Raw genomic sequence first — 25071 nt, forward strand, 5'->3', positions numbered from 1 at the left:
AACCCACTAATCCATTGGCGACAATAACCTACCATTCCTAGAAACATTCTAACCTGTCTCTGTGTTTTTGGAGGTTGCATTGCTTGAATCATTTTTATTCGTTCTGTTGTCACTTGTCTGTCTCCCTTTGCAATTCTATGACCAAGATATTTTACTTCTTGTTTGCAAAACTGTAATTTCGCAGGAGATACTTTATGTCTCTCATCTGCCAGATAATTTAAAAGAGTAATGGTATCTGTTACACAATAATCTCTTGTTTTTGCAGCCACAAGGAGGTCATCAATATACTGCACTAACGTAGATTTAACCATCCTCTGCTACCAAGTAATTGATCCAGCGCTCTGATTGAAAAACTGTCTCATAAACACTACCTATCGCTGTAGCTGTCGCTGCTCATTTATCTCATTCTGCGTCTGTGGATTTAATGATGCATTTTTAAAGTAAATTCTGGGCGGATTCTTGCATTCACGCTTCCAGTGTCCAATTTCGCCACAATTAAAACATGGGAGTTTCTGTTTTAACTCTTCTATATTTCCCATCGATTTAGGTTTATTATAATTACTTTTAAATTTCCCTTGATTCTGATGAACATTCTTATTTCCTAAACTTGCTATTTGTTGTTCAGCCACTTTTACCTGTGCCCACATAGCCTTTTCTTTCAACTTTTTTTGTTTAGCATCTATTTCATCACTACAGTATTTTGCTTTTCTCAAGATATCGTCTACTGTGTGTGATTGCCAACCAACTATTCCAGTTCTTACCATTTCACTAATTTCAGGTCTCAAGCCATATACAAATCTGTATATAAAATGGCTCATGTCTTTTTCACTTAAATGTTCATAACCACTGTATTGTTTAAATACCCGCAGTAATCTTTCATAAAATGAATGTACTGATTCCTTTGACTCTTGGGTTGTTCTATCTATTTTAACCCAATCTATCTCTTTTGGGGGAATCTTGTTTTTCAAAAACACAATTACCTGTTCGTACTTTCTCATTACCTCTGGTGAAGGAGCACCTGTTACTTTATCTCGAGGGTATTCTTCTCTATGCCAATTTATAGTAGTTTTACATTCTGTCCAAAGATCTGATGGGACAACTATGCCAAAGAATCCATCAAGATCAATACACAAAACCTTTGAAACTTTCACAAATCTGTCTACCTGTCGATACCATTCTACAGGTTTTTCTCTTAATCGAGGAAAATCATTTGTAAACAGTAAAATGTCCTGTCTTGTCCATGGGACATGCACATACCCTCCTCCCGGTATTTATCTCATTTACTACTTTTTCCTTTTCTCTGATAGGAAAAGCTAAACTTGTTCTGTCTTCATCTCTTTTCTTTGTCCATTTCGCTCTCCATTTACTTAATTCACCCCATTTTCTCAAAATCACAATTAAGTCTTTTATATGAATGATTCTTCCTGTGGTATTCATATTTTCAATGTCTTTTTCAGAGGAATCCACCCTATAAGTTTTCTGCAAATTCTTCTGCTTACTTAAATCTATTTCTAATTCAAAAGCCATATCCTCTAATTGATCATATTTGTTTTTCGTTTTCCATGTTATGCTTTTGCAAATAAATAATATTTCATCATCCTGATATGCCTTCAATCTGTCAGTTCCAATCGTTCCAATTATTAATTCCTCTAAATCTGCTTTCAATTTTGGAACATCAAGTAACTTACATTCTGGGGTTTGTGTTAAATCTATTTTACTCAGACTCTTTTCTGGAGTTCCAGAGTCAGATTCTGCACCAGATGGAGTTTTACATGACAAACGTTGATTAAAAGTTAAGTCAGGCATCATTATTTTCTCTTGATGTATTTCAGACAAGTCTGAATAAAAATTTTCAGTCACTTTCTGTATTTCTGAATTTAATGGAACAGTTAAAGCTTAATGCCTAATTTCCTTTTGATCAAATACTGGAAGAACAGGTCCAATCGTTACAGGTACTGTTACTGCTTCCATGCTTTTAGTTAACTGCTGTATTAATTCATTCGTAGAACGAATATATTCTGAGGTATTTGGTAATTCCTCATACCTTTCTGTTCTATTTCCATTTCTTGGAGTTTCATTTCTTTGAACTGGGGTTTTAGTATAATTTCTATTTTCTCCTGATATATTTGAATTACGTCCTGTTTCTACTCTTTCAGGTGTTTTTCTATCATTCGGATTTGTTTTAGGAGATGTCTCATCAATAATCTCTCTTTTAGGGGCACTTGGAGAAGTCCATGAACAAACTGGTTGATAAGGTGGCGGTTTTCTAGTATACATTTCTTCTAATACTGCATCTTCTGAATCACTTTCTTCACTATTTTTCTTTTTCTTTTGGGCGCTCTTTTGTCCAGTTACCTTATCAATTAATCTCACTGGGTAAAAACCATCACACATGTCTGTACTTCTCCATCGACGCATTCTATCCTCATGCGTTTCTCTTTCAAGACCTAATCCTGTTCCCCTTAATATTCCTCTACTCTCTCGTTCTATTTCAAACATTTCATCTTCCCATTCAACTAAAGCTTCAAATTGAGTAGGTCTAGGCTTTGGTACAAGTTTCATCATTTTTTTCTCTTAAATGTTTCAAAACTGCTATGTTAAATGATCCATCTTCCGACCATGCTAATACACCATCATTTTCTGTATACTTCATCCAATTCTCAATCCAAAGACAAGTATGATAACCATATTCACCCAACATATAAGCTGCAGGTGTTTTGTACTTATAAAGTAATCTTCCACCCCACGTTGAAATTTTCTTGTCAGGTTTAATTTTGTTTTTCAATCTCTCAAACCATGAAAGCTTCTTTTTCTCCTTCATGTAATAGTAATCCAAGTTTTTAAATAATTCCCCTTACTTCGGATAAGATCGTAACAACTTCCTTGTTATTCCACAACACCAACCAATCCGTGCGCGAAACTTACCAACAAACCAATCAATCAAGTTAAGCTTCGTCACTATTTTGCTCAGCCAATAGAATTACTGTTTTTTCAGGATGAGACAATCAGTTGTAAGCTTGCCTTAGTCACATGAACCAATCTGTGTGCGAATACTGTGATGTATGTTAGCCAATCACAGCGCGACACTTGTGACGTATGCTACCGCTGCAGCTGCTCTGTCCCTCACTCCACTCCTTAAACTGACACCTCCTTTACAAAAAAATTTTCACAGCGCCATATTTACAAATCTTTCAATTAAATTCAGTTAATAACTCCACAAAAACAAACCATTTGTCTGTTTCACTAAAATAAGGTGATAGCTTTCCCAAACATTCAAGTATTCTTTTCACGTGAAATAGACAACACTATTTTCACAGAATATTTAAATTTGTCGATAAAGTAAGGCTACTTTACCCTTCTAGCAGGTAATAACGAACTCGTTTCTTTCTAAATGCACATACAGAGATATTTTACACCTCCTTAGAGACAATTTAGAGTTTCACTTGATCGTACATTACAAATTCATTTACGCACATTCATACAGAAAAATCCCTAACCATGCATACATAAATCTTTAGTAGGACTTTAACCCACTAATAGAAATCCTCACTCGCCAGTAAGATAGACAACGCTTCCTTACCCTTCACTCAAGCTTAGGTAAATTCTACTACTCTTTTCACAGTGAGTTTTAAAACAGGACAGAAGTCCCTATACTCGAAAGCTACGATTTCATAGACAATCCTCACTATGCATTCTACCTTACACACCTAAAATCCCTAAACTTGTGCTGTACGACCACAACACTTGTGATATACGGCGATATCACTATTTTGAAACAGAACAAATGCTCTGTGTAACTTCACCTGTCACACTCCTCATGCCGGCACAAATCAGGAATTTTCACACCGCTGGAAAAAACCTTTCGACTACATATAACAACTGAACAAACTTAACATGTTTTAGACATCAATCCTATTTATTACCATGTAACATGCTAGTTACCATAGAAACCCTAACTCTGCTACCAAGTAATTGATCCAGCGCTCTGATTGAAAAACTGTCTCATAAACACTACCTATCGCCTCAATACTTACCATTAATCATGAAACACATATAAAGGCCCATAATACCAATGAGACAATTTCTGAGCAACTGAATCAGGTGGTGTGATTAACTTAACTACTCACATATTATTTCCATTATTATATACAACTGCAGTTTATCTTTCTTTACTATGGTTTTAAACATTTATTATTTGTTAATCAGACCACTAAGGCGATTGGATCAACTGATGGAAACTAGACCATGAATAAACAAGACCAGCTTGTCCTTTCAAATCTAATTTTATTAACTTTATTTTTTTCTCAAAGAAAAAGCATTTACGTTTTAGAATCTTTATTTTATAAGCAATTAGGAAAGCAGCATTTAAATGGGGGGTAGTGATTAAAACTGCCTCGGATAATGGAGGCCGGTGGGCCATTACTCAAATGCAGGTCGAGAACCGTAAATTTGTTTTCTGTGCTATATACGGACCAAATATCGATGACCCGCGTATTTTTGATTGGCTAAATATCGAATTGCTTTCATGGGAGGGGGAACTTATCATGATGGGGGATTATAACTGTGTACTAAACTATGAATAGGATGTGACCAAGAGAGGCCCAACTAGACGCATGCGCAAAACCAGGGCGGCGATATTAGAACTAGCTCGGATACACAATGTAAAAGATGTATGGAGGAGCTTGTATCCATATCAACCTGGTTACACATTTTACTCCTCACCGCACAAATTGTATTCACGTATAGACTTGGCGTGGGCTTCAGATGAGGTTATTGAGGCTGGACGTATGGAAATCTTTCCAAAGGTCACGTCGGACCACAACCCAATTTTATTGTCATTTAGTATAACACAAAGGGACCCGGAAGTTAGATTGTTTACTTTTCCTAGATATATATTGGCAGATGCAGTTTTTGTTGGAACGTTGAAGGCACATATCAGAGAATTTATTGAAATCAATGTAGGAAGCGCATCACTTTTATCAATCTGGGATGCTTGTAAAGCCTCTATTAGGGGGCATGTGCAACAGTATGTATATAAACAAAATGCAGAACAAAGGAAAAAGGATAAGAATGTAATGAATGGTATTTTGCAGCTGGAAAAACAATTAGCCGATAATTTGGGAGCTGGGGTGTTGGGGGCGTAAGATATCGAACAATTAGAAACTAAACTAGTGAATGCACGTTCAACTCTTAAATGTGCTTTAAGGGAAAATAATAGCCGAAAGCTGCTTAAATATAAACTGTCACAATATGAATGTGGGGATAAGGTAGGAAAGGCCCTGGCTTACAAGGTGGCAGATGACCGAGCAACAACATTAGTTAAATGCATTAAAGGCCTTAATAATACTTCATATACTCAGCCAGCACAAATAATGGATCAGTTCGTAACATACTACAAAAAATGATACACTCCAGAGGGTAGCTGCACAGAAATGCAGATACAAATGTATATCAATAAAAATCTTCCAGCCCAGGAATACTTAGATCAAGAATGTGTTAATGGGCTAGAGGAAGAAGTTACGTTAAAGGAACTTCACCATGCTGTTACTTCTCTCCCCTCTAATAAAGCTGCCGGTGAGGATACCCTCCCCATAGAATTATATAAAATATGCGCAGATGAAATCTTACCACTTTTATGTTTAGTTATTAATTCAATTGGTGTTACTGGGCAGGTACCAGAATCGTGGAATACAGCTAAAATTATGTTTTTTCTTAAGAAAAATAAAATACCAACGGAATGCGGCTCTTATCGTCCTATATCAATGATTAACGCTGACGTTAAAGCGTATTCCAAGATACTAGCTCTTCGCTTGGCCCCACTTATGCCGCTGTTGGTAAACGAACAACAACATGGTTTCGTAGCTGGGAGGGACACAACTACTCATGTAAACATGGCGATTACTGCCTTCGATGTTGCAGCAACTAATCACACCCCACTCGGGATGATACTTTTAGACGCAGAGAAGGCGTTTGACCGAGTGGGGTGGGATTACTTATGGGGGGTGATGAAACAATATGGCTTTAAAGGATGTTTTTTAAGAAGTATACAAGCTTTGTATAGAACTCCTAATGCAAAGATCAGCTATGCAGGGGCCGTTTCATCTACATTTTTAATTTCACGGGGGACACGGCAGGGGTGCCCTCTGTCACCCCTACTCTTTGCTCTCTCCATGGAACCGTTTATCAACGCCCTTCAAGAGCAAGCCAGAATAAAACCCATACTTCATGAAGACAACATTTTGAAAATTACCGCTTATGCCGATGACTTAGCCATCTATACTACCGATGTGGCAGAAGCACTGGTAGGGATCTCAGAAGAAGCCAATAACTGTGGGGCTATCGCAGGTTACAAACTTAATATAAATAAAATGCAAGTTATAATGAATTATCAGACTAATCCTCAAGTTCCAGGATATTGCCTGGCCGCGGTTTATTTAGGGGTTAAAATCTCTTCAAGGATCTCGGAAATAAACGTATTAAATTATGAACCTCTACTGAAAGAAGTTGCTGCTCTTCTAAAAAAATGGCATAAGATCCCGCTTAACCTGTTTGGACGATTGAATCTGATTAAAATGAATATTTTGCCAAAATTTTTATATCTCTTTCGTTGTATCCCTTTGCGCGTTAATAATTTGTTTTTTTTTTAAATTGGATAGCATTATTAATAGCTTTTTGTGGGGCTACAAGAAGCCGCGAAGATCGATGGCAATCCTGAAATTACCACTGGAAAAAGGAGGTCTTAACTTCCCTGATTTTAGAGCTTACTTTTTTGCTTCTCTTTTGAACCGGCTACGCAGCCTGTTTATTAGCTATAATCAATTTTTTTTCATCAATTTATGCTTGGCAGAGAGGCAAAACAATTTCTGGCGAAGGTGCAGGACCCGAATTATTTTAAACGAGTAAAATTTAAGACTGCACGGGATGCAGTACGCATTTGGAATATGATGATGATCAACTGTGAGACTTCTTTTTTCCACACTGACCTGTGACTTTGGGGTAATCCTGGACTTCCTGGGATTTTCAATGATAATACGGGACGAGAGTGGGCTAAATACGGTATTTTAAAACTGGGAGACTTATATGGCTCAAGGGGCTTCTTACAATTTGAAACTTTGAAACTTTTGTTCAAATTACCGGAATTGATGCGCTTTAATTATATTCAAATAAGGGACTATTTAATCCGTAAAATGAATCTGATATCTGTAAGTAGCTCAGATTTATGGAGTTGCTTTTATTCAACAAATCGAAAATCCGTAATTAGTCTGGGATATAAGTGTCTAAACCAAAATAAATTGGATGAAACTCCTCGATTAGCGACAAAATGGACTTCCATATTAGGATTTAATGTGACAACTCAGAATATTACAGCCGCCTTAGTAAACATCAATAGAACGACTCATTCATCTAGCTTAATGCTACAATCATACAGAACAATATCTCACCTATATTACACACCATTGAGAATTTCTAAATGGGCACAAAATAATTTGAACAGTGACCGTACTAAATGGCCTAGGTGTGGGCTGTTGGCAGCAGATATTGTACATATGATTTACAAATGCCCGGTATTAGCAAGGTATTGGTCGGCAATAGAAAGTATCTTATATAAACAAAAAGCGATCAGTTCTTCATTATCAGCAGCTTCAATTTTACTTGCTATATACCCGTCTAGCACTATTAACACAGATTTGTTAAATATACTTTTGACCAGTGCTAGATTGGTTATCGAGAGCTTGGATCTCTCCGAACCCCCCTCATGCAATGGAATGGTGGGCGTTAGTTAATGAGATCTATACTATGGAGGGTTCAATTGCAAGGAACCGGGGAATAAAAGCAATTGGGAAATTTGCTAAAATCTGGGGCACCTTTTTTTTAGAATAGTACATGATTGCAGAAGATACTAACAGTGGTAATGCCTCAGGGAATACATATCTGTGTTTTTTGTTTTTTTCCTCTTTTTTTCACTTTTTCATTATTGATACAATAATATACACTATCCCATTTGTTTTTTTGTTCTATTTTAAGGTTACATTTGAAAGATGGGTAATGTAAAATGCATGGCGTTACTTTATTTGTATTTTGATCTGCACCGATATTTGATTTTATATCATATGTTTTGTTTAAAATGTATTTGTTGATCATCTTGCCCTGCTTGTCAATAAAAATAATAATTAAAAAAAAAGCATTTAAATAAGGAAATGAATTAAAACTGACATTTTCAAAGCAAGCTCAGAAAAACGAAGTATTAGCAGAATAACAGTTTCCATTCCCTAAATCTATTTCCCTGACTATTTCTCACTTCACCTACAAATGAAAAATCATTTAAAGTCTGCTGTCCTTACATGCGCCAAAGGTCCAACAGCATGTCACGTCATTCAGGAATCAGAAAGTAAGAGTTTTTTCCCTGCTCATAGTGTCAGATTTTATACCTTTCTCTCTAGCTAAACTTTCTACATTTTACATTCTTTTAAGCAAATCCGAGCTTTTCATTGGCTGTCCTGTGTCAGTCCATGATAAAATGCATTAGGTCATCTCCGATTCTTGACCATGTCCAGGCTTCAAATAAGCCCTATTGTCTTTCATTTCCACATCTTTCAGCTTCCTCAAGAAAGTTACTTTTTCCTCGAGTTTCGAACATTTACTTCCTAGCCTTGGCAGACACTTTAAGTTCCTGTCCTTGAGCCTTTTCTCCATGAGCACGTTCAAACACGACCAAAGAACTGCTTTTTCAATTAACGATGACAGTGCAGTAAAAATCTTCACAGCTACGCATGTGCAAAGCCTTCACTCTGGACAAGCTTTTGCGTCTGCAGCTCTGTCAGCCATATTTTCTGAACCACCTTTAGGCCTCACTTTGGAAACTATTATTAAACAAACACAAGACATCAATTAATTAGAGAATTGAGACCCATTCTGTTACCCGCCCCCTTTACTAAATAATCCTGTTAATTATGTTACCTAGCAAAAAGCATAGTCAAGCAGCATTATAAATACTGACAAAGACAATAGACATGGTTAGTTTATTTATTTTTTTTCTTTGCGCTTGCAACATAAAGCACATTAGTTTATCCTGCGTGTATTGATGAATGTATTCTTAAACTAAGTTGATTAGTAATTTCACCACAAGCTTATTAATTTAATTACTGTTATGGGAGATTAACTTCACAAGTTTGAACAAAATCTTGTTCTTCACCTTGTTTCATCACGCTCCTTCCCAAACTATGCCCAAGGTTAATGGAAACCATGCATCGTAATCAGACGGTACAAACCACCATCCATGTGGATTACGGGCCGGTTCCGACTGTCTGACAAGCTAATTGAGCCTGTCGGAAGCCAGCTGGAATGACCAGGCGGTTTTAATTCTTGCCGGCTGTTTCATAATCAGCCGGTCGAAAGTGCAACCGACGATGTCCGTTGTAGAGCCTCCAACCTGTGATCAGATGCTTTACGACCAACATTGTAATAGGCCCTATATTCGTAATGAATTAATACTCAGGACCTAAAGGGATATGTTACAAACCCATTCCTATTATAATTTGCATTCTAAATACTAAAGTAAACTTAATAGTTTCTCTAAATAAATTAATAGTCCGGTATTAAAATGAATACCTGAGAATCAATACATCTCCCCATAACGCCTAAATCACTCACATCCCATGCCTAAAGGATTATATTACAAACCCTTTCTTATTTACATTTTTTTTAAATTACAAATATATACTTATTAATATCTCTAGCTAAATCTATAGTCGGGTAATAAAATTAATACCTGAGCATTAATACACTTCCCCACTCATAACCCCTAATTCCCTCACACCCCGTGGCTCAAAGGTTGTGTTTAAAATCCTCTTTTTAAACACATTTTTCAAAAAAATGTAAATACTAATTATGTTCTCATTTTGAATTATTGCAACAATTATTAAAACAACAATACACAATAAATGTGTAAATAAATAAACTTAAACTCACCTGAACACTTACCTTAACCATAAATGCGTTGTGAAGGCATGCGTTGTAATGGCACCTGTGCTGTTTTAGTGTTGTTGTAACTGCATTACGTTGTAATGCCTGCGTTGTAATGGTGGTTCCCTGTGCCACTTGCAAGACAGACTGCAAAGGCACCCATACATGTAGCCCTGGGCATTCGCGCTATGAGTGCTCGGGCGGTGCCCCCAGCCGGGGGATCAACCCTAACGCACCGTGGGCCCTTTCAATAGTAAAGAACTTGGAGAGGTGGATAGGGCTAAGTGCAGTGGTAATTCAGTCGACAAATGCAGCCAAGGGCCTCTCTGACCATTTACGGAAACAAAGATATCGCAGATAATTTCTTCTGGCGGGCCCCTTAGCATCCTCTATGCCTGCCTCCATTTGGGCCGCTTTGGTTTGTCGTGTCTCCACCACAGTTTGCAGAGTCTGTACATTTTCTTCCTCAGTATTTGTGACCCTTTCTGTGACTTTCCGAAGGTCTAGTTTTAGGCTATTAATGTCCATCACCATACTGTCCATTTTGTACTTCAGTGCCACCCTAGAGCCCCGTGTGGCCTCAAGGATTTCAGCTGTGCCTGTTGTCTGTTCGCTACATCACAGGCCCGTTTGTTCTCCACCCTCCTGTACCCCAGTCCCAGGGCCGGGGACAGTATATTGTATTATTTAGGTCTGGGCCCCCCACTGGGGCTTTTCTTTAACCATTGTTACCTTCAATGTGCCCAGCACCAGTATAAATGGTGTACACTTGGTCAGGTCAGATGCAGGGTCTCTTCTTTCCGTTAGGGGGTTCATTTCCCTCCAATCAGAAAGAGACTTTCGGAGTCCCTCGCATGAGCTGGTCTTTGTCAACAGGCTGCACCATCTATATGGGCCTTCCGTCAGAGTTAGGCTTTGCTGACCAGTCTAGGTTACCTTATAGTCCATTAGCCCGCCTCAGGGGCATCTTCCCCAAGTTGTTTGGTGGTACCCTGTGTTTTTTTAGAATTGTTCTATCTAGGTGTCTTTTTCTTATTGCTACCATTTATTAATTAATTTATTGTCCTCCTTTATTCTTCTCCGACTTTCTTTTCCCCCTTTGTATTCTTTTTGTGCCCGTCATGGGGGTTTCTCCTCCACCTTCCCAGCTAGTCTTCAGAGAAGGGAGGTCTCCTCTTTGCCTCCCGCCTCTGCCCCTATTTGGAGTCCTATATGTGCTGCTGCTCCAAGTTTTCAGGGTCCCCTTATCTGCTGGCGTCCCCTGATCCTCCAGGGGAGTTTTCTTATTCCTGGGGCAAGCAAGGGGTCCTCTCTTCTCCCGGACTCCACCGCCTGCATCAGCAGCACCTCAGTGGACCGCCTTGATGGATGTCAGGCCCCTCCTCCAGGCCTCCAACAATGCTTAACTGGGCCTCCGAGCTGCACAAGGGCGCCTCTCTGGCAGAGGGGTTTTCTGTCCTGGGCCTGGTTGCCACCTCCACACTCCATTCCTCAACTGCAGCTCTCCTCTGTCTTTTCTGCCTGGGAGATGACTGCAATTTTGCTGAATCCGCTGAGGCTCGTTCCGTCTCGTGCTGCCTCGCAGTGGCTCCAGCGCCCACAGCAGGGCAGGAGTAGTACCTAGCCTCCGGGTCCTACTAGCTCACGGTAGCCTTTACTCAGCAACTTTTACAGATGCAGCATATTTCAGCACCAGCTCCGCAAGGCCACAGGGCCCACCACTATAAGGGTTGTTAGGATCTTCTGTACTGTGGCAGGAGCCCGGATCGTAGAATCCTCTCGGTGTTAGTATATAGCACTGAAGCTTCCAGTGACCACGCCGGTTGTTTTTGGGGTATAGTTACAGTAGTGGCTGCTACCGGACCCAGGTGGAGGGGCGGGGGGGAGAGTGGGTAGACTCGGGGGACAAAGGCATAACAATCAAAAAGAAACACTTACCTGAAACTTCCGGCCGCCGCTGCTCATCCGTTCTCTGTCCTCTTCCTTCTTCATGCAGTTCTGATGGCAGCAGGAAGCACCAGGTTCCCTTGAGCCAATCCAAACGCTGCAATGCAGCATTGTGATTGGTCTGAGCGTCGTGGCTCGGCACTCAGATGGGAAGTGGGTGGCTTTGCATGTTCCTCACCTGGCTTTGTAATGTAACCTGGTGAGGAAGATGCAAAGTGCGCATGACTGTTCCGCCGGCTAGAGTGTGTCCGTCAAGCAGTCATGCCTACTTAAGGAGTACACAGCACTCCTCTCCCCGGCTGCGCCCATCCCCACTCCGCCCCTAAAGCCACTGAATGCAAAGGAAAACTAAAATGATAATAACAATAGGTATTATCATTTTAGTTATCTTTTTTTTCAGTGGGTTAGGCTCCTCCACCTTAGTGGAGGAGCCGCCACTGTGTAGTCAATCATACAATCAATCAATCAGGGGTTTATAGAGCACGCTACTCACCCGTGAGGGTCTCAAGGCGCTATGGGGGAAGAGGGGCGGCTCAGGATCAGTCGAAATGCAAGGTCTTGAGGTCCTTCTTGAACGTTTGCAGGGTCGGGGAGCATCTGTTGTTCACAGGGAGCTCGTTCCAGGTCTTAGCTGTGATGTAGGAGAAGGCTCTCCCACCTGTTCTGTTTCAGCGGATGTGGAGGACCTCTGCAGGGAGAGTTCAGCGGAGCGGAGGTTCCTCTTGGGTATGTGAAAGGATACTCTCTCGTTGAAGTATTTTGGGCCGATGTTGTTCAGATATTTGTAGGCATGGGTGAAAAGTTTAAAGGTAACCCTCTTCTCAACAGGGAGCCAGTGCAGGTCTCTTAGGTGTTGGGTCATGTGTTCCTGACACGGTGTCCCAAGGACGAGTCTGCTGCGACAGGATGGTTTGGAGTTCGTGTAGAACAGTACTGTTGATTCTGGTGTATAGGGTGTTGCTGTAGTCCAGTCTGTTGATAATGAGAGCATGGGTGACGGCCTCCTGCAGGCGGGGGGATCCATTTGAAGGTCTTACGAAGGATGCACAGGCAGTTGAAACTAGTGGACTCAATGGCGTTGATCTGACAGTTCATGGAGAGGGAGGAGTCGAGGATGATGCAGAGGTTTGGTGCGTGGTCTGTAGGGGTGGGTGGGTTCCCGAGGGTGGAAGGCCACCAGTTGTTGTCCCAGGCGGAGGTGCAGGGTCCGAGGATGAGGACCTCAGTCTTCTCTGAGTTAAGCTTCAAGCAGCTGTCATCCAGGCTGACACGTTCTTCATTCCTTCCTGGAAGCAGAGTCTGGTGTCTTCGAGATTCTTCGTGAGTGAGAGGATGAGCTAGGTGTCGTCAGCATAGGATACAATGTTGAGCCCATGCTGTCTGACAATGGGGGCGAGGGGGGCCATGAAGATGTTGAAGAGCGTGGGGCTGAGCGATGATCCTTGGGGTACTGCACAGTTGATATCTGTGGGTTGGGAGAGGAAGGGCAGGAGTCTGATCCTTGTATCCCTGTGTCGTGAAGTCTGGCTGTGAGCGAGCGATGTGAGACGGCGTTGGAACCTGCAGAGACATCTAGAAGGATGAGGGCTGCGGTGTGTCCTTGGTTGAGTAGCATGCGGATGTCATCAGTGGCAGCGAGGAGTGCTGTGGTTGCTGCGGAATCTGGACAGGGATGCGAGTCTCTCAGTGACTTTGGCCGCAAAGCGGAGGAGAGAGATGGGCCGGTAGTTTTTCTGGTCTGTATGGTCGGCCATATGTTTCTATGGTTTAACCTCCGCCCACTTCCAGTCGTCTGGGGAGGTGCCTGATCTGAAGGAGGCTTTGACAGTCTGTCCTAGTTCGGGTGCGATGGCGGCCCTGTAGGATATATGTGGTGGGCAGGGGTCCGTTGGGGCTCCTGGGTGGGTTTTCTTAATGGTCGCGGTGATGTGGTCGACAGTGGCGGGGTCCCAAGTCATGAGGGTAGGCTTATCGGTGGTGGTGGGGAGGGTATGGTGTCCGGTGTCTGTTCACTGAAGTTGTCGGAGAGGACCTTGATCTTCAAATGGAAGTAGGAGCTGAGCTTGTCGCAGAGTTCCTGGGAAGGTGTGACAGGGTTTGGCGAACTGCTGTATGACGTTGAACAGTTCCTTGGCCTTACCTGCAAGCTTTGCCAGGATATGGTAGCATATTTATATCGGGATGGGAGCTCTGTGGTAGCGTGTCTACACGCCTGTCTTATGAAGCTATGCCCCCTCACTGTTCACATACACTTCATGCAGTCAGTACTGTCTTTCTCCTCTGTCCTTACCTCTCACTTGCACTCACTGCTACAACAGTGACCCTCTGATCCTTCCTGCCTTATGCTTTCACTAATCCTTTGTGCTAACTGCCTTCCTCTTTATCCTCACTGCATTAATAGGGCATGTGTGCTTCCTGTGTCATCACTGCATTCACTGCAGTGGCATAGCCTATTTGTTCTCGGTAACGACGCCAAAAACCTCCTGTGATTCTGGGCAAATCACTTAATCTCCCCGTGCCTAAAATGACAGTGTGTCCTCATGTAACGTAACTGGTGCTATGTAAAGCGCTCTGATAACTGATTCGGTTCGGTTCAAGTTCGCGCTATATAAAACTCTCTAAAAAAAATAAAAAAATTAAAAAAAAAGTATGGTCACTGGCATATTTCCCTCACTGTAGCAGGAGAAGTCCTTGTCCATTATCTATTTGCAGTCTCACTGTCCCCTTGCATTCACTGCAGTTTCCCTCTGCTTCTTCCATTTTTATGTCATCACTGTTTTCTTACTGTAGATGCAGCATCTGTATCTGTCTGCTCCCTCCTAGCACACTTATTGCGCTCTTGCACTCACTGCTTCAGCACGAGATGTCTGTGCACCTCACTGCAGTCACTGTGCCCTTGCGCTCACTGCTGCAGAAGTGCATGTCTTCTTCATCCCTCTCCCAAGTCAGTGGTCCGTTACACTCACTGCAGCAGTCTGTCTCCACCTGTGCCCTCACCACCCCCTTCCCATGACAGCAGGTGCAGCGCCTGAGGATTCTGTCTCTTAACATACCTGACTACCCCTTGTTTCTACCGTAGGTTCATGCAGTGATTATTTTGTAAACAAGTAACATTTATTGACCAAAATGTTTCTCAAGAGCCCACCACACATACTACTGAATACCGGGATTGCCAAATACCAAGTATTTCTAGCAGTGCTTAATTTGTAAAACATTAAGTGCCAGGGCCCTTCTGGGAATTTCCACGGCAGCCTGCACAATTCCTTGCCCCTGCCAGCACTGCTAAATATATTACCAACATAAAACCTAATCATCACACTCCTACAAGTGTAACAATTCAGACTATTTCAGACCACACAAAGCTATAATAATGGCGGGAGAGGCTGGTATTATTAATTTCCAATACAAATTAACCTAATAAAAGTGTTCCTTTCAAAAATAAAACAGGCAGCCCCACCATAGGGTGGACCTTCACTAGTGCCTTTGCTGACGAGTAAGTGCTTGTGCCTTGAACAAGAAACCACAAGCTTTAACTAAGCACTGATTTCTAGCCTTCATTCCTATTTCATCCACCTCTAGAGGCTTCCTTGTTCTTTATCGCTCTCTTGCACATTCGTACTTTCTACCATCATCAATGTTTTCCAACTTTTTCCTACTCCTCCTTTCCTGCTTTGCTGTCATTCTCTCTCTTCTTCGGGGTCAAAGTCTGATGATGGAAAATAAGTTCTGGTCTATGTAAAAGAGTGTATGGTCAGACCCAAAGGGGCAGATTTACAAGCCCCTTGTGAAACTTTTGCGCTGCCGCTGCATCACTTTTGTGACTCAGCGGCAGTGCAAACAATGTGCCACAGTGCGGCCCATTTACAACGTGGCGCATCTAGGGAGATATAATTGAAAGCCTCACTTCAAGCTATTTGGGATGGAATTGGGGTTTGTAAGAGGTGGAAATTAGCTACTGAGAACCTTCTCAGAATAAAGTATGGAATTAACTAATATTGTAAATTCACTGACACTCCTTTGTAACGCCAACAGAGAGGACAAGGAGAAGATTTGGACCTTTAGGCAACGGCTGAACGATTTCTACACTGCCCCAGTGGTGATCTTCTATTGCAATGTGATCTCATACATCGGCTTCCTCTGGCTCTTCGGCTATGTTCTGATGATGGATTTCCAGACTACCCCTTCCTGGACAGAGTACCTGCTCTATATCTGGATCTTCAGCTTATTTTGTGAAGAAGTGCGGCAGGTGAGGAAGCCCCAAAACATACTAACACAACGCATGTTGTGATATATTGCACTGTCCCTGTAGGCAGTTGTCTGCTGGCTCTCCATCAATGTGTCAAATGTGTCAAGTAGAGCGACCACTGAACAAACTTATGTGTGTCATGTGCATTACACCTCAATGCCAGTGTCTGCATGTCCCAGAGTGAGAGTCCTGTACTGCATGTCCGTTTCAGGCTTTACCTGTCATGCGCATTTCCATCTCAGAGCCAGGGTCTGCCTTTCCCAGTGTGTGAGGCATGTGGTTTCCCCGAGTCAATTTGTGGATCATATATTTCCACTTTGTTTGTCTCCTTGTGCCAGTATGGAAGGCGTGTAGTCGTATCCCGGTATCAATGCCTCACTGTTCGAGTATGCAATTTATATGTCTTCCTTGTATCAATGTCACTGTCGCACTGAACGATTAAGTAGTTCATGTGTATTACTTGCCTCAATCTGAGATGTTTTAAAGCTATAACCCAGGGCTTCACTGGAAAAGTGAACTTTCTCTTTGTCTCACCTCTATCTGTTTCTGTATGTCAACCGCTCTCCTTTCTGACTACCTCTAGGCCCCTAGTAAATGCAACTACATGTTGGTAGTGTCAAGTTCCACCTTCCTGATTCCTCAGGGTTGTACAGATGCGCAAAGATGTCCACCTTTCGACTGCCCCAAGTCTGGAATATAATAAACATGGACTAGTGAGATAGTCAAGCGGGTGAAAGAAAGGGTAGGAACAGTGAGGAAGGAGACCTAAAGAGGATACAATAAGTACACTGTCAGGACCAACTTGAGATTTCATATAGTTCAAACAAAGGATACAGGCCATATAAACAATTGCATTAGTGATAACACTCTACCTGTAAAATAAGTAGTGAGAACGATACCAGAAGAGAGAAGAAGGGTGGTTGCAAAACTCCAGCATGGAACTAATGGGAAAAGAGAACACACAATGAATCCAGTTCATGTACCAACGTAACAGTTCCCCCATCAACACAAAAGAGTAGTTTTTTCCAATTCCCAACACCTACTCCAAGGTACATGTGGATACTTTTGGATTAAGCAACTGTTTCCTGCACACCCTCTGACTTCTTTCTCTTCTAGGAAATAATAGATATAAAGACAACCAAACGTAAATTACGCCGGAACTGCAAAAGCACAATCACTTCTTGTACTTTGCCGAATCCAACTACAGCAATGGCTCATTTATAGAACCTCCTCAACCTTGCGGGTAGAAAGTTAATACTTACAGGAGAGTTCCTCTGGGTGCAGACACAAGGTTCAGCAAATGATATTATCCAGCATAGAAATATCAGCAGGTTAGCAAGTTTACCATCAAACAAGTATAGTCAGTAACCTTACTTTTCTTCTTTCCGGAAAAACCTCCCGTTCTGTTGAAATATAAGGGGTATTGTCTCCCTGCATGAAACCCCAGCGAAAAGCGGGTCTCTCCAACAGGAAGTTAAAATAAAGCACAACAAATGGTGCTTCCCAAGTGCTCCTCTGCAATGGGAACAAAGGGGGTCACCCCTAGTCCCTGCCAACAGAGGAGTAGAATCGCACACGATCCTCCGGGAAGTGCAACAACGCTCCTCTGCAAGAGATGAGTGGTCTCGCCAATACACGAGCATCTACAGCGCTTATAGGGACAAAAGCAGAAGGGCCCGTACCATCCAGAAGTGAAAGCGGCACACACGGGTGAAAACACAAAGGCTTACTTCACTGCCGCTCTGGAGATCAAAGAACTGAAGACTTGGCCGTCAGCGAGGAATAATCGGCAGCATCCGATCTTCCTTGCGCGGCTATATATGGGTGCCGCTTACTGCTGTGTCACGTGGGGCGTGACTGATGCAAAGCATTCTGGGAATTGTAGTTTATCGAGACTGGTACTTCCTGTATTCCTGTCTCGATATGGACAGTGCGTAGCCGGTATCAGGGCCTGACAGGTAGGATCTGCAAGTCAAATCCTACTAGTGGGCTGCAGCACTTTAGCCACTGATGGAGCGAGATAGAAAACAAAATTTTGTTTAAACTCGCGAAGTCACATTTCCATAACATGAATAAAAATATTAATGATTTGTGATATGTTGTGCTAATACAACTTAGATTAAACTTTACACGTGGGGGGACTAACATGTGTGCTCATAAACGTGCATAATTGTTGCATCTTTTTGTTCGTGCAAAATAATAAAATAATTTATTGTTTTCGTTTTTTTTTTTTTGTCATTACTAACTGCTGTAAACTTAAAAGAAGCATGTGCTTAATTTGCTTTTTCTTAGTCTGTGTGATGTCATTTCTACTATTCTAGGTGCATATGGGTCTCATGGAGAAACGGAGACTGGTAGATATAAACGCTGCTTTATTTGTTTGCAATGGCTAGGTAACATTTGATTAATCGGGTGGGTTAATTAATTAGTAAAACATGGGGTGGATACAGGATCTACATTATTTCTTACATTAATACTTTTCTTGTGTTTGTTTTATATTAGAAATCATAAATTGCCTGCTTTTGGGCCTAGTCACTTGAGCCGCAGAAAAGAGCTGACATGTAATTCTGCAGAAAGTCACGAGACGCCCATTCTGAATTAAAGCGTTTATTGAAGCTGCATTTACAAAGCAAAAACTGATGAGCTGACATCATTCTGTCGGACATGGCCAAGGTCGAAAGTGAACAAGTTGTCAGTCCTTAACTTGGCATCCGCGGAAGTTGTATTGAAAGTCTATGGACACTGCGAGAATGACTTAATACATTTGTTGCAAACTCAGGAAGCTTCTGGCTTCACGTGGAAGAGACAATGGTCTTTATGAGACATGATTTAATGGAACTTTTTGAAAACTGGGTGACATGTCACTTGTCACTCTCAGCCAATGGGACGTCGAAGATTTCTGAAAACTTTCCTTTGCTAGTTTAGTTAGTGTAGAAAGGTATAAAAAGTCATGCCCTTAGGGATGGGCTGGCTGCTGCTTTCTGACTTTCCGATGAGGGTGATGTGCTGCTGGACTTTGCGTGGAGCACGTAAGAATCCTCAAAGAACTTTACTTTAATTTCTATCTATTTAGCTCAGTTAGGGAATTAGGTTTTAGAAATGCTAAACTTTATATATTTACTTTAAAATTGATTCATTTGCTTAAATTGTAATTTTCTCATATTTCATTATAATCATGCTTGTTTTAATGCTAATAAAATTCATTTATAAAACTTTCAACTTATATACCATAATTTAGTAAATAAATTCTTACTTTTGACAAACAAGCTGGTCTTGGTTATTCAGAAGTGTAGGTTACTATTAGCTAGATCACGTCGCCTATGGTGGTCGTTTAAATGGTTGAGTTTTATTCTAATGACAATATTCCTTTCGCAAATGTATAAAATGTATATAGTTTGTAGATAATGTGTATATAGATTTAACTTGACCACCTGATTCAGTAGGCCCAAAATATGTCAGGTTTATAAATGGGTCCATATTTAGTATAGAATTTTGTTTATAGGTTAAAAAATTGGGTAGCGTAGTTTATGATATATTTTCTATAGGCCGCTGGATCAATTCTCTGGTAGCAGAAATTGATGGTTGCTAAGAGGTAACCAAGGTAATATGTTGGTTGCTAAGGGTTACGTTATGGTATGGAAATAGGATCGATGTTTTAACACATGTTGAGTTCGTTTTTCGTGCTATCTGTAAGCTATACCGGTATAGATTGTGTGGCGAGAAATTAGTCACGCAAGCCATCTGTTCTGTTTGTAGTGATATCGCCGAGTATCACAAGAGGTATCGCCGTGTACCATAGTGTTGTCGCCGAGCAGCACAGTTTTAGGGCTAGGTCTGAATCTTGTATAGTGAGGATTTTCTAAGAAATCAAAGCAGCATGAGAATAGGGACAAAGCGCCTTCCATAAAACTCACTGTGATGAGAGTATTAGTTATATCCGAGCTTGAGTGAAGGGTAAAATTAACGTCGGTGCATGATTATCTATAAACAGGTTAGAGTCCTGTACGGGTACATGTTTCATATCTATAAACAGGTGAGAGCCCTGTACGGATAACGTCGTTATTTTGCTAACGGTGCATGATTTCTATAAACAGGTGAGAGTCCTGTACGGATTTCATGTGTGTTTGAAATTAGGGAATTTTCCGTGTAAAAGTGCGAGTTTGAATTGTATATTATGTTCAAGTGGAACTCTTAGAACTTTCACTTCGCGGTGGGTTCAGAGCAAAGCGAGTTCATAATTATACGCGTTAGAAGGGTGGGGTAAGGTTACTCTACTAACAATTGAATATTATCCTTAGTGTGAATAGCGCCGTCTATTCCGAAGTGTGGATACTTGAATGTATGTAAACTATCCTAAATAGTGAAACGAACAGATGTTGTCTTTATAGTCATTGTTAAGAATTAATTTACATTGAAAAGTGTCCTTAAAATGGCGCTGTGAAAAGATTTTGTGAAGGAGGGGTAAGCGCCAGGAGTGAGAAACGAGAAACCGCAGCTGCTGTGTACGTCACAGAGCCGCGCTGGGATTGGGTGACCTACGTCACAAGCTGTATTCTGATTGGCTCTTGAGTCTCTGACGGCCTGTGAGCTGATTGGTCGTTCGGAAAAACTCCAAATTTATTGGTTGAGCAGAAAAGTGACGTAGCTCAACTGTCATTGGCTTGTTGGTGTGTTTCGCGCACGGATTGGTTGTTTTGCGGAACATCCCGGAAATATTTTACGAACGATTTTGTGAATTAGATTTAACTCTTAAAAATGAGTTATCATTTTAAACATGTTGAGAAAAAGACAACATTATTTCAGAAATTCAAGAATTTATTTTCACCTGACAAGAAAATCGAAACGCGAGGTGGTAAACTACTTCATAAGTATAAAACACCTGCAGCGTATATGGAAGGTGAATACGGATATCATACTGTCTTATGGTTCGACAGTTGGAAACGCTATACTAAAAACGACGGTGTTTTAGCTTGGCCTGATGATGGTTCATTTAATGTAAGAGTCTTAAGAAACTTACGAGAGAAAATGAATGCTCTTGTTCCAAAACCGAGACCAACTCAATTTGAAGCTTTAGTTGAGTGGGAAGACGAAATGTATCAGTTACAAAGAGAAGCTAGTGGAATTAAAAGACCTTCTAAAAATCCATCTTGGAAAAGAGAAACTCATGAAGATAGATTGCGAATGTGGAGACAGGGAAACATGAGTGAAGGATTGTATTTAATTCATGAAATGGTAATGGGTTCTCCTACAGGGAAATCTATGGAAAGTGAATCTGAGGATGCAGTTATGGAAGAAATATATACAACTACTAGAAAGAATCAGCCTAATCAGCCTTTGAGACCTCCTAGATCATGGTCTACTCCGGTGGTTTCTACTGAAACTTCACCGAGTGCACCTCCAATTAGTGAAGCTCCTAAACTTTATCCAAATAATTGTGAAATCACTGAAACTCCTAGAAGACCAGAATTCGATAATGCTCGAAATGAAGGTAGACATTTTACAATGACTCCAAGAGCAAGGGAACCTCCAAAAGATAATACAAGAGAGGCAAGAAATGTTGAAGATGTTGATTATAATGAATATATAAGATCAAAGGAAGAATTAATAAAAAGAATGACAAAAGGCATGGAAGCTGTCACAGTTCCAGTAACAATTGGTCCTGTTCAGCCTGTATTTGACCAAAAGGATACAAACAAAAATGGATTAACTATTCCTTTAAATACAGAAATTCAAAAAGCTGCTGAAAAATTTTATTCAGATTTAACTGAATTAAACACTTCTAAATCAAGAATGCCTGATTTAACCTTTAATGAGGATTTATCTCCAAAAACACCAATGGGTGCTATGTCAGATATAGGGAGTCCTGAAGTCAGGGTAACCACACCGAAACTTGATGTGGCCAAATTAAAAGCGAATATCGAAGAATTAATAATTGGAACGATTGGTCCAGATAGTTTAAATTACTATCGAGATGATGAACTACTGTTCATTTGTAAAAGCATTCAGTGGAAAACGAAAAACAAATATGATCAACTAGAGGATCTAGCAGCAGAACTTGAAATCGATGTGAGTAAACAAAAGAATTTTGCAAAACATTACAGACTAGATTTTTCAGAAAGTGACATTGAGAGTTTGAACTCAATGGGAAGAATAGTTCATATTAAAGATTTGATTGTATATATCAAAAAGCTAGGAGAACTGAACAAATGGAGAGTAAAATGGACTAAAAAGAAGGAAGATGAAAGATTGGAAAAATTGTCAAAACAATTTCCAATGAGAGAAGTTGCAGGAGGAGGATATGTTCATGTCCCTTGGTCGAGACAGGACATTCTGTTATTTACAAATGACTTTCCAAAATTGAGGGAAAAACCAGTCGAGTGGTACAGGCAAGTCGATAGATTTATCAAAGTGTCAAAAGTTCTGTGGATTGATCTAGATGGATTTTTTGACATTGTCGTTCCATCTGATCTTTGGACAGAATGTAAAATATCGATTAGTTGGCCAAAAACAGAACCTGAGCGAATTAAAGAAACAGGTGCCCCAAATCCACTTGTAATGGATTTATATGAAAAAGTAATTGTTTGGATGAAAAACAAAATTCCACCCAAAGAAGTCGATTGGGTTAAAATAGAAAGAACAGAACAGGAAACAAAAGAATCAGTTCATTCTTTTTATGAAAGACTACTGTTAATTTTTAAACAATACAGTGGTTATGAAAAATTAGATGAAAAAGACATGAGTCATTTTGTCTATAGATTTGTTTATGGACTAAAACCTGAAATTGGAGAAATGATCAGAACTAGTATTGTCGGATGGCAATCACTATCTGTAGATGATATTCTAAGAAAAGCAAAATATTGTAGCGATGAAATAGAAGTAAAACAGAAGAAGCTGAAGGAGAAAGCAATGTGGGCTCAGGTAAAGGTGGCTGAGCATCAGATTGCCAGCATGGGAAATAAGAACACTAATTTTGTTCAAACTGGAAATACAAACCAGATACAAGGAAAGTTTAAAGGTAATAATTTCCCAAAGAAATTTAGCCCAAAGATAGAGGAGCTGAAACAAAAATTACCTTGTTTTAATTGTGGCGAAATTGGACATTGGAGGGACGAGTGTCCTCATCCTCCTAAAAACTTAAAGAATCCCTTATTGAATCCACAGATGCAGAATGGTGTTGACCTGCAGCAACAGCTACAGATGCAACAGGGGTTAAACGAATTTAATATTCAGCGACAATTACAGCAACAGCAACAACAACAGGTGAATAATCGTCAAGATCAATTGCCACAACCACCTTTTCCAAATTGTGGGGGAGTTCAAAAATATAATCCAAACGTGGGATTTCAGGGAAGTGAACAGGTAATAAAACCACAAAAACAGCAAAAGCAGCAAAGGGTTCAAATGCAAAATGCTTCTCAACAATTTTTATTAGCAGAAAGTCAAGACAGTGATTCTGATGATTATTGCTGACGGTGCCCGAGAGAGGAGGAAGAGTGTGTTGTTGGAGCCACTCTTGAGGTTGACCAGTCTGGTCCTTATGTAAACGGGAAAGTTAACGATGTAGACATCACTTTTCTAGTGGACACTGGTGCTACTCGTTCTACTGTTAGATCAGTGGAAATTGAAAACCTACCTCTCTCTGGGGATACCATCCAAGTTGTCGGAGTAAGTAATCAGCAAATTAAAACAGACCTAACTGATCCAGTACCAGTTGAAATTGGAAATTACAGAGATAAACACAGATTTGTGGTTTGTAATAGTAGTCCAGTAAATCTATTAGGCAGAGACATCCTATGTAAAATGAATTGTAGAATATATTGTTCTCCTGATGGAGTTGAGTTACAAACAATGGAGGAAGATGGTTTATACAGGATGACAATGATGATGATGGAAGCAGAAGAAACAAAATTGTTTCCTGCATTTGAAGAAAAGGATTTACCTGAAGAACTAAAAGAAACAGTGAAATCTGAAATATGGGATTTTACTGGAAATGAGATGGGTCTGATGAAAAACGTAGATCCAGTAAAAATTTCATTGAAACAGGGAATAGAATTTCCAAATACTCCACAGTATAAAATGAAAACAGAAACAATTGAAGGTATAACACCTATAATTGAAAAATTAATCAAACAAGGTGTATTAAGAGAAATGAAGAGTAGCTCTTGTAATTCACCAATTATGGGAGTTAAAAAGTCTAACGGAACATTTAGGATCGTACAAGATTTGAGAAAGGTTAATCAAATTGTCGTTCCATGTTGTCCTGTGGTTCCAAATCCAGCAGTAATTCTATTTCAGATTCCACATGATGCTGAATGGTATACAGTCATTGACCTTTGCAATGCATTCTTTACTGTTCCTTTACATCCAGACAGTTATGAAATCTTTGCTTTCAGATTCCAAGGTAAGACCCTTGGATGGACAAGAATCCCTCAGGGCTATACAGAAAGTCCTTCAATTTTTAACGAACTGTTAAAAAGATCATTAGAAGATCTAGACTTACCAGGTAGGTCTACGTTAGTGCAGTATATTGATGATTTGTTAATAGCTGCAAAGACAAGAGAAAATTGTGTAACAGACACAATAATTCTGTTAAATCGCCTTGCAGAAGAAGGACATAAAGTGTCCCCAGCAAAATTACAGTTTTGCAAACAAGAAGTAAAATATCTTGGTCACAGAATTGCAAAAGGAAAAAGACAAGTAACAATAGAGAGAATAAAAATGATTCAAGCAATGTTACCACCAAGAACACAAAGACAGGTCAGAATGTTCTTGGGAATGGTAGGTTACTGTCGACAATGGATAAGTGGATTTTCAGTAATTGCAAAACCACTACAAAGACTGACCAAATCAGATGTAAAAGATCCAATTATTCTCAATGATGCTGAGATGGAATCTTTTGAGAACCTGAAAAAGAG

At 40.4% G+C, this 25071-nt stretch overlaps 1 protein-coding gene across 1 annotated transcript in view; it reads left to right on the forward strand.

The window, feature by feature from the left end:
• Positions 1–25071, forward strand: part of LOC144774087 (transient receptor potential cation channel subfamily M member 2-like) — a 900698-nt gene that overhangs the window by 690397 nt on the left and 185230 nt on the right. Inside the window, 1 exon segment of the mRNA XM_078659113.1 lies at positions 15943–16156. Coding sequence (XP_078515239.1) covers positions 15943–16156 — 214 coding nt within the window.

This window comes from Lissotriton helveticus, chromosome 8, assembly GCF_964261635.1.
Source record: "Lissotriton helveticus chromosome 8, aLisHel1.1, whole genome shotgun sequence".
NCBI classification, from domain to species: Eukaryota; Metazoa; Chordata; class Amphibia; order Caudata; family Salamandridae; genus Lissotriton; species Lissotriton helveticus.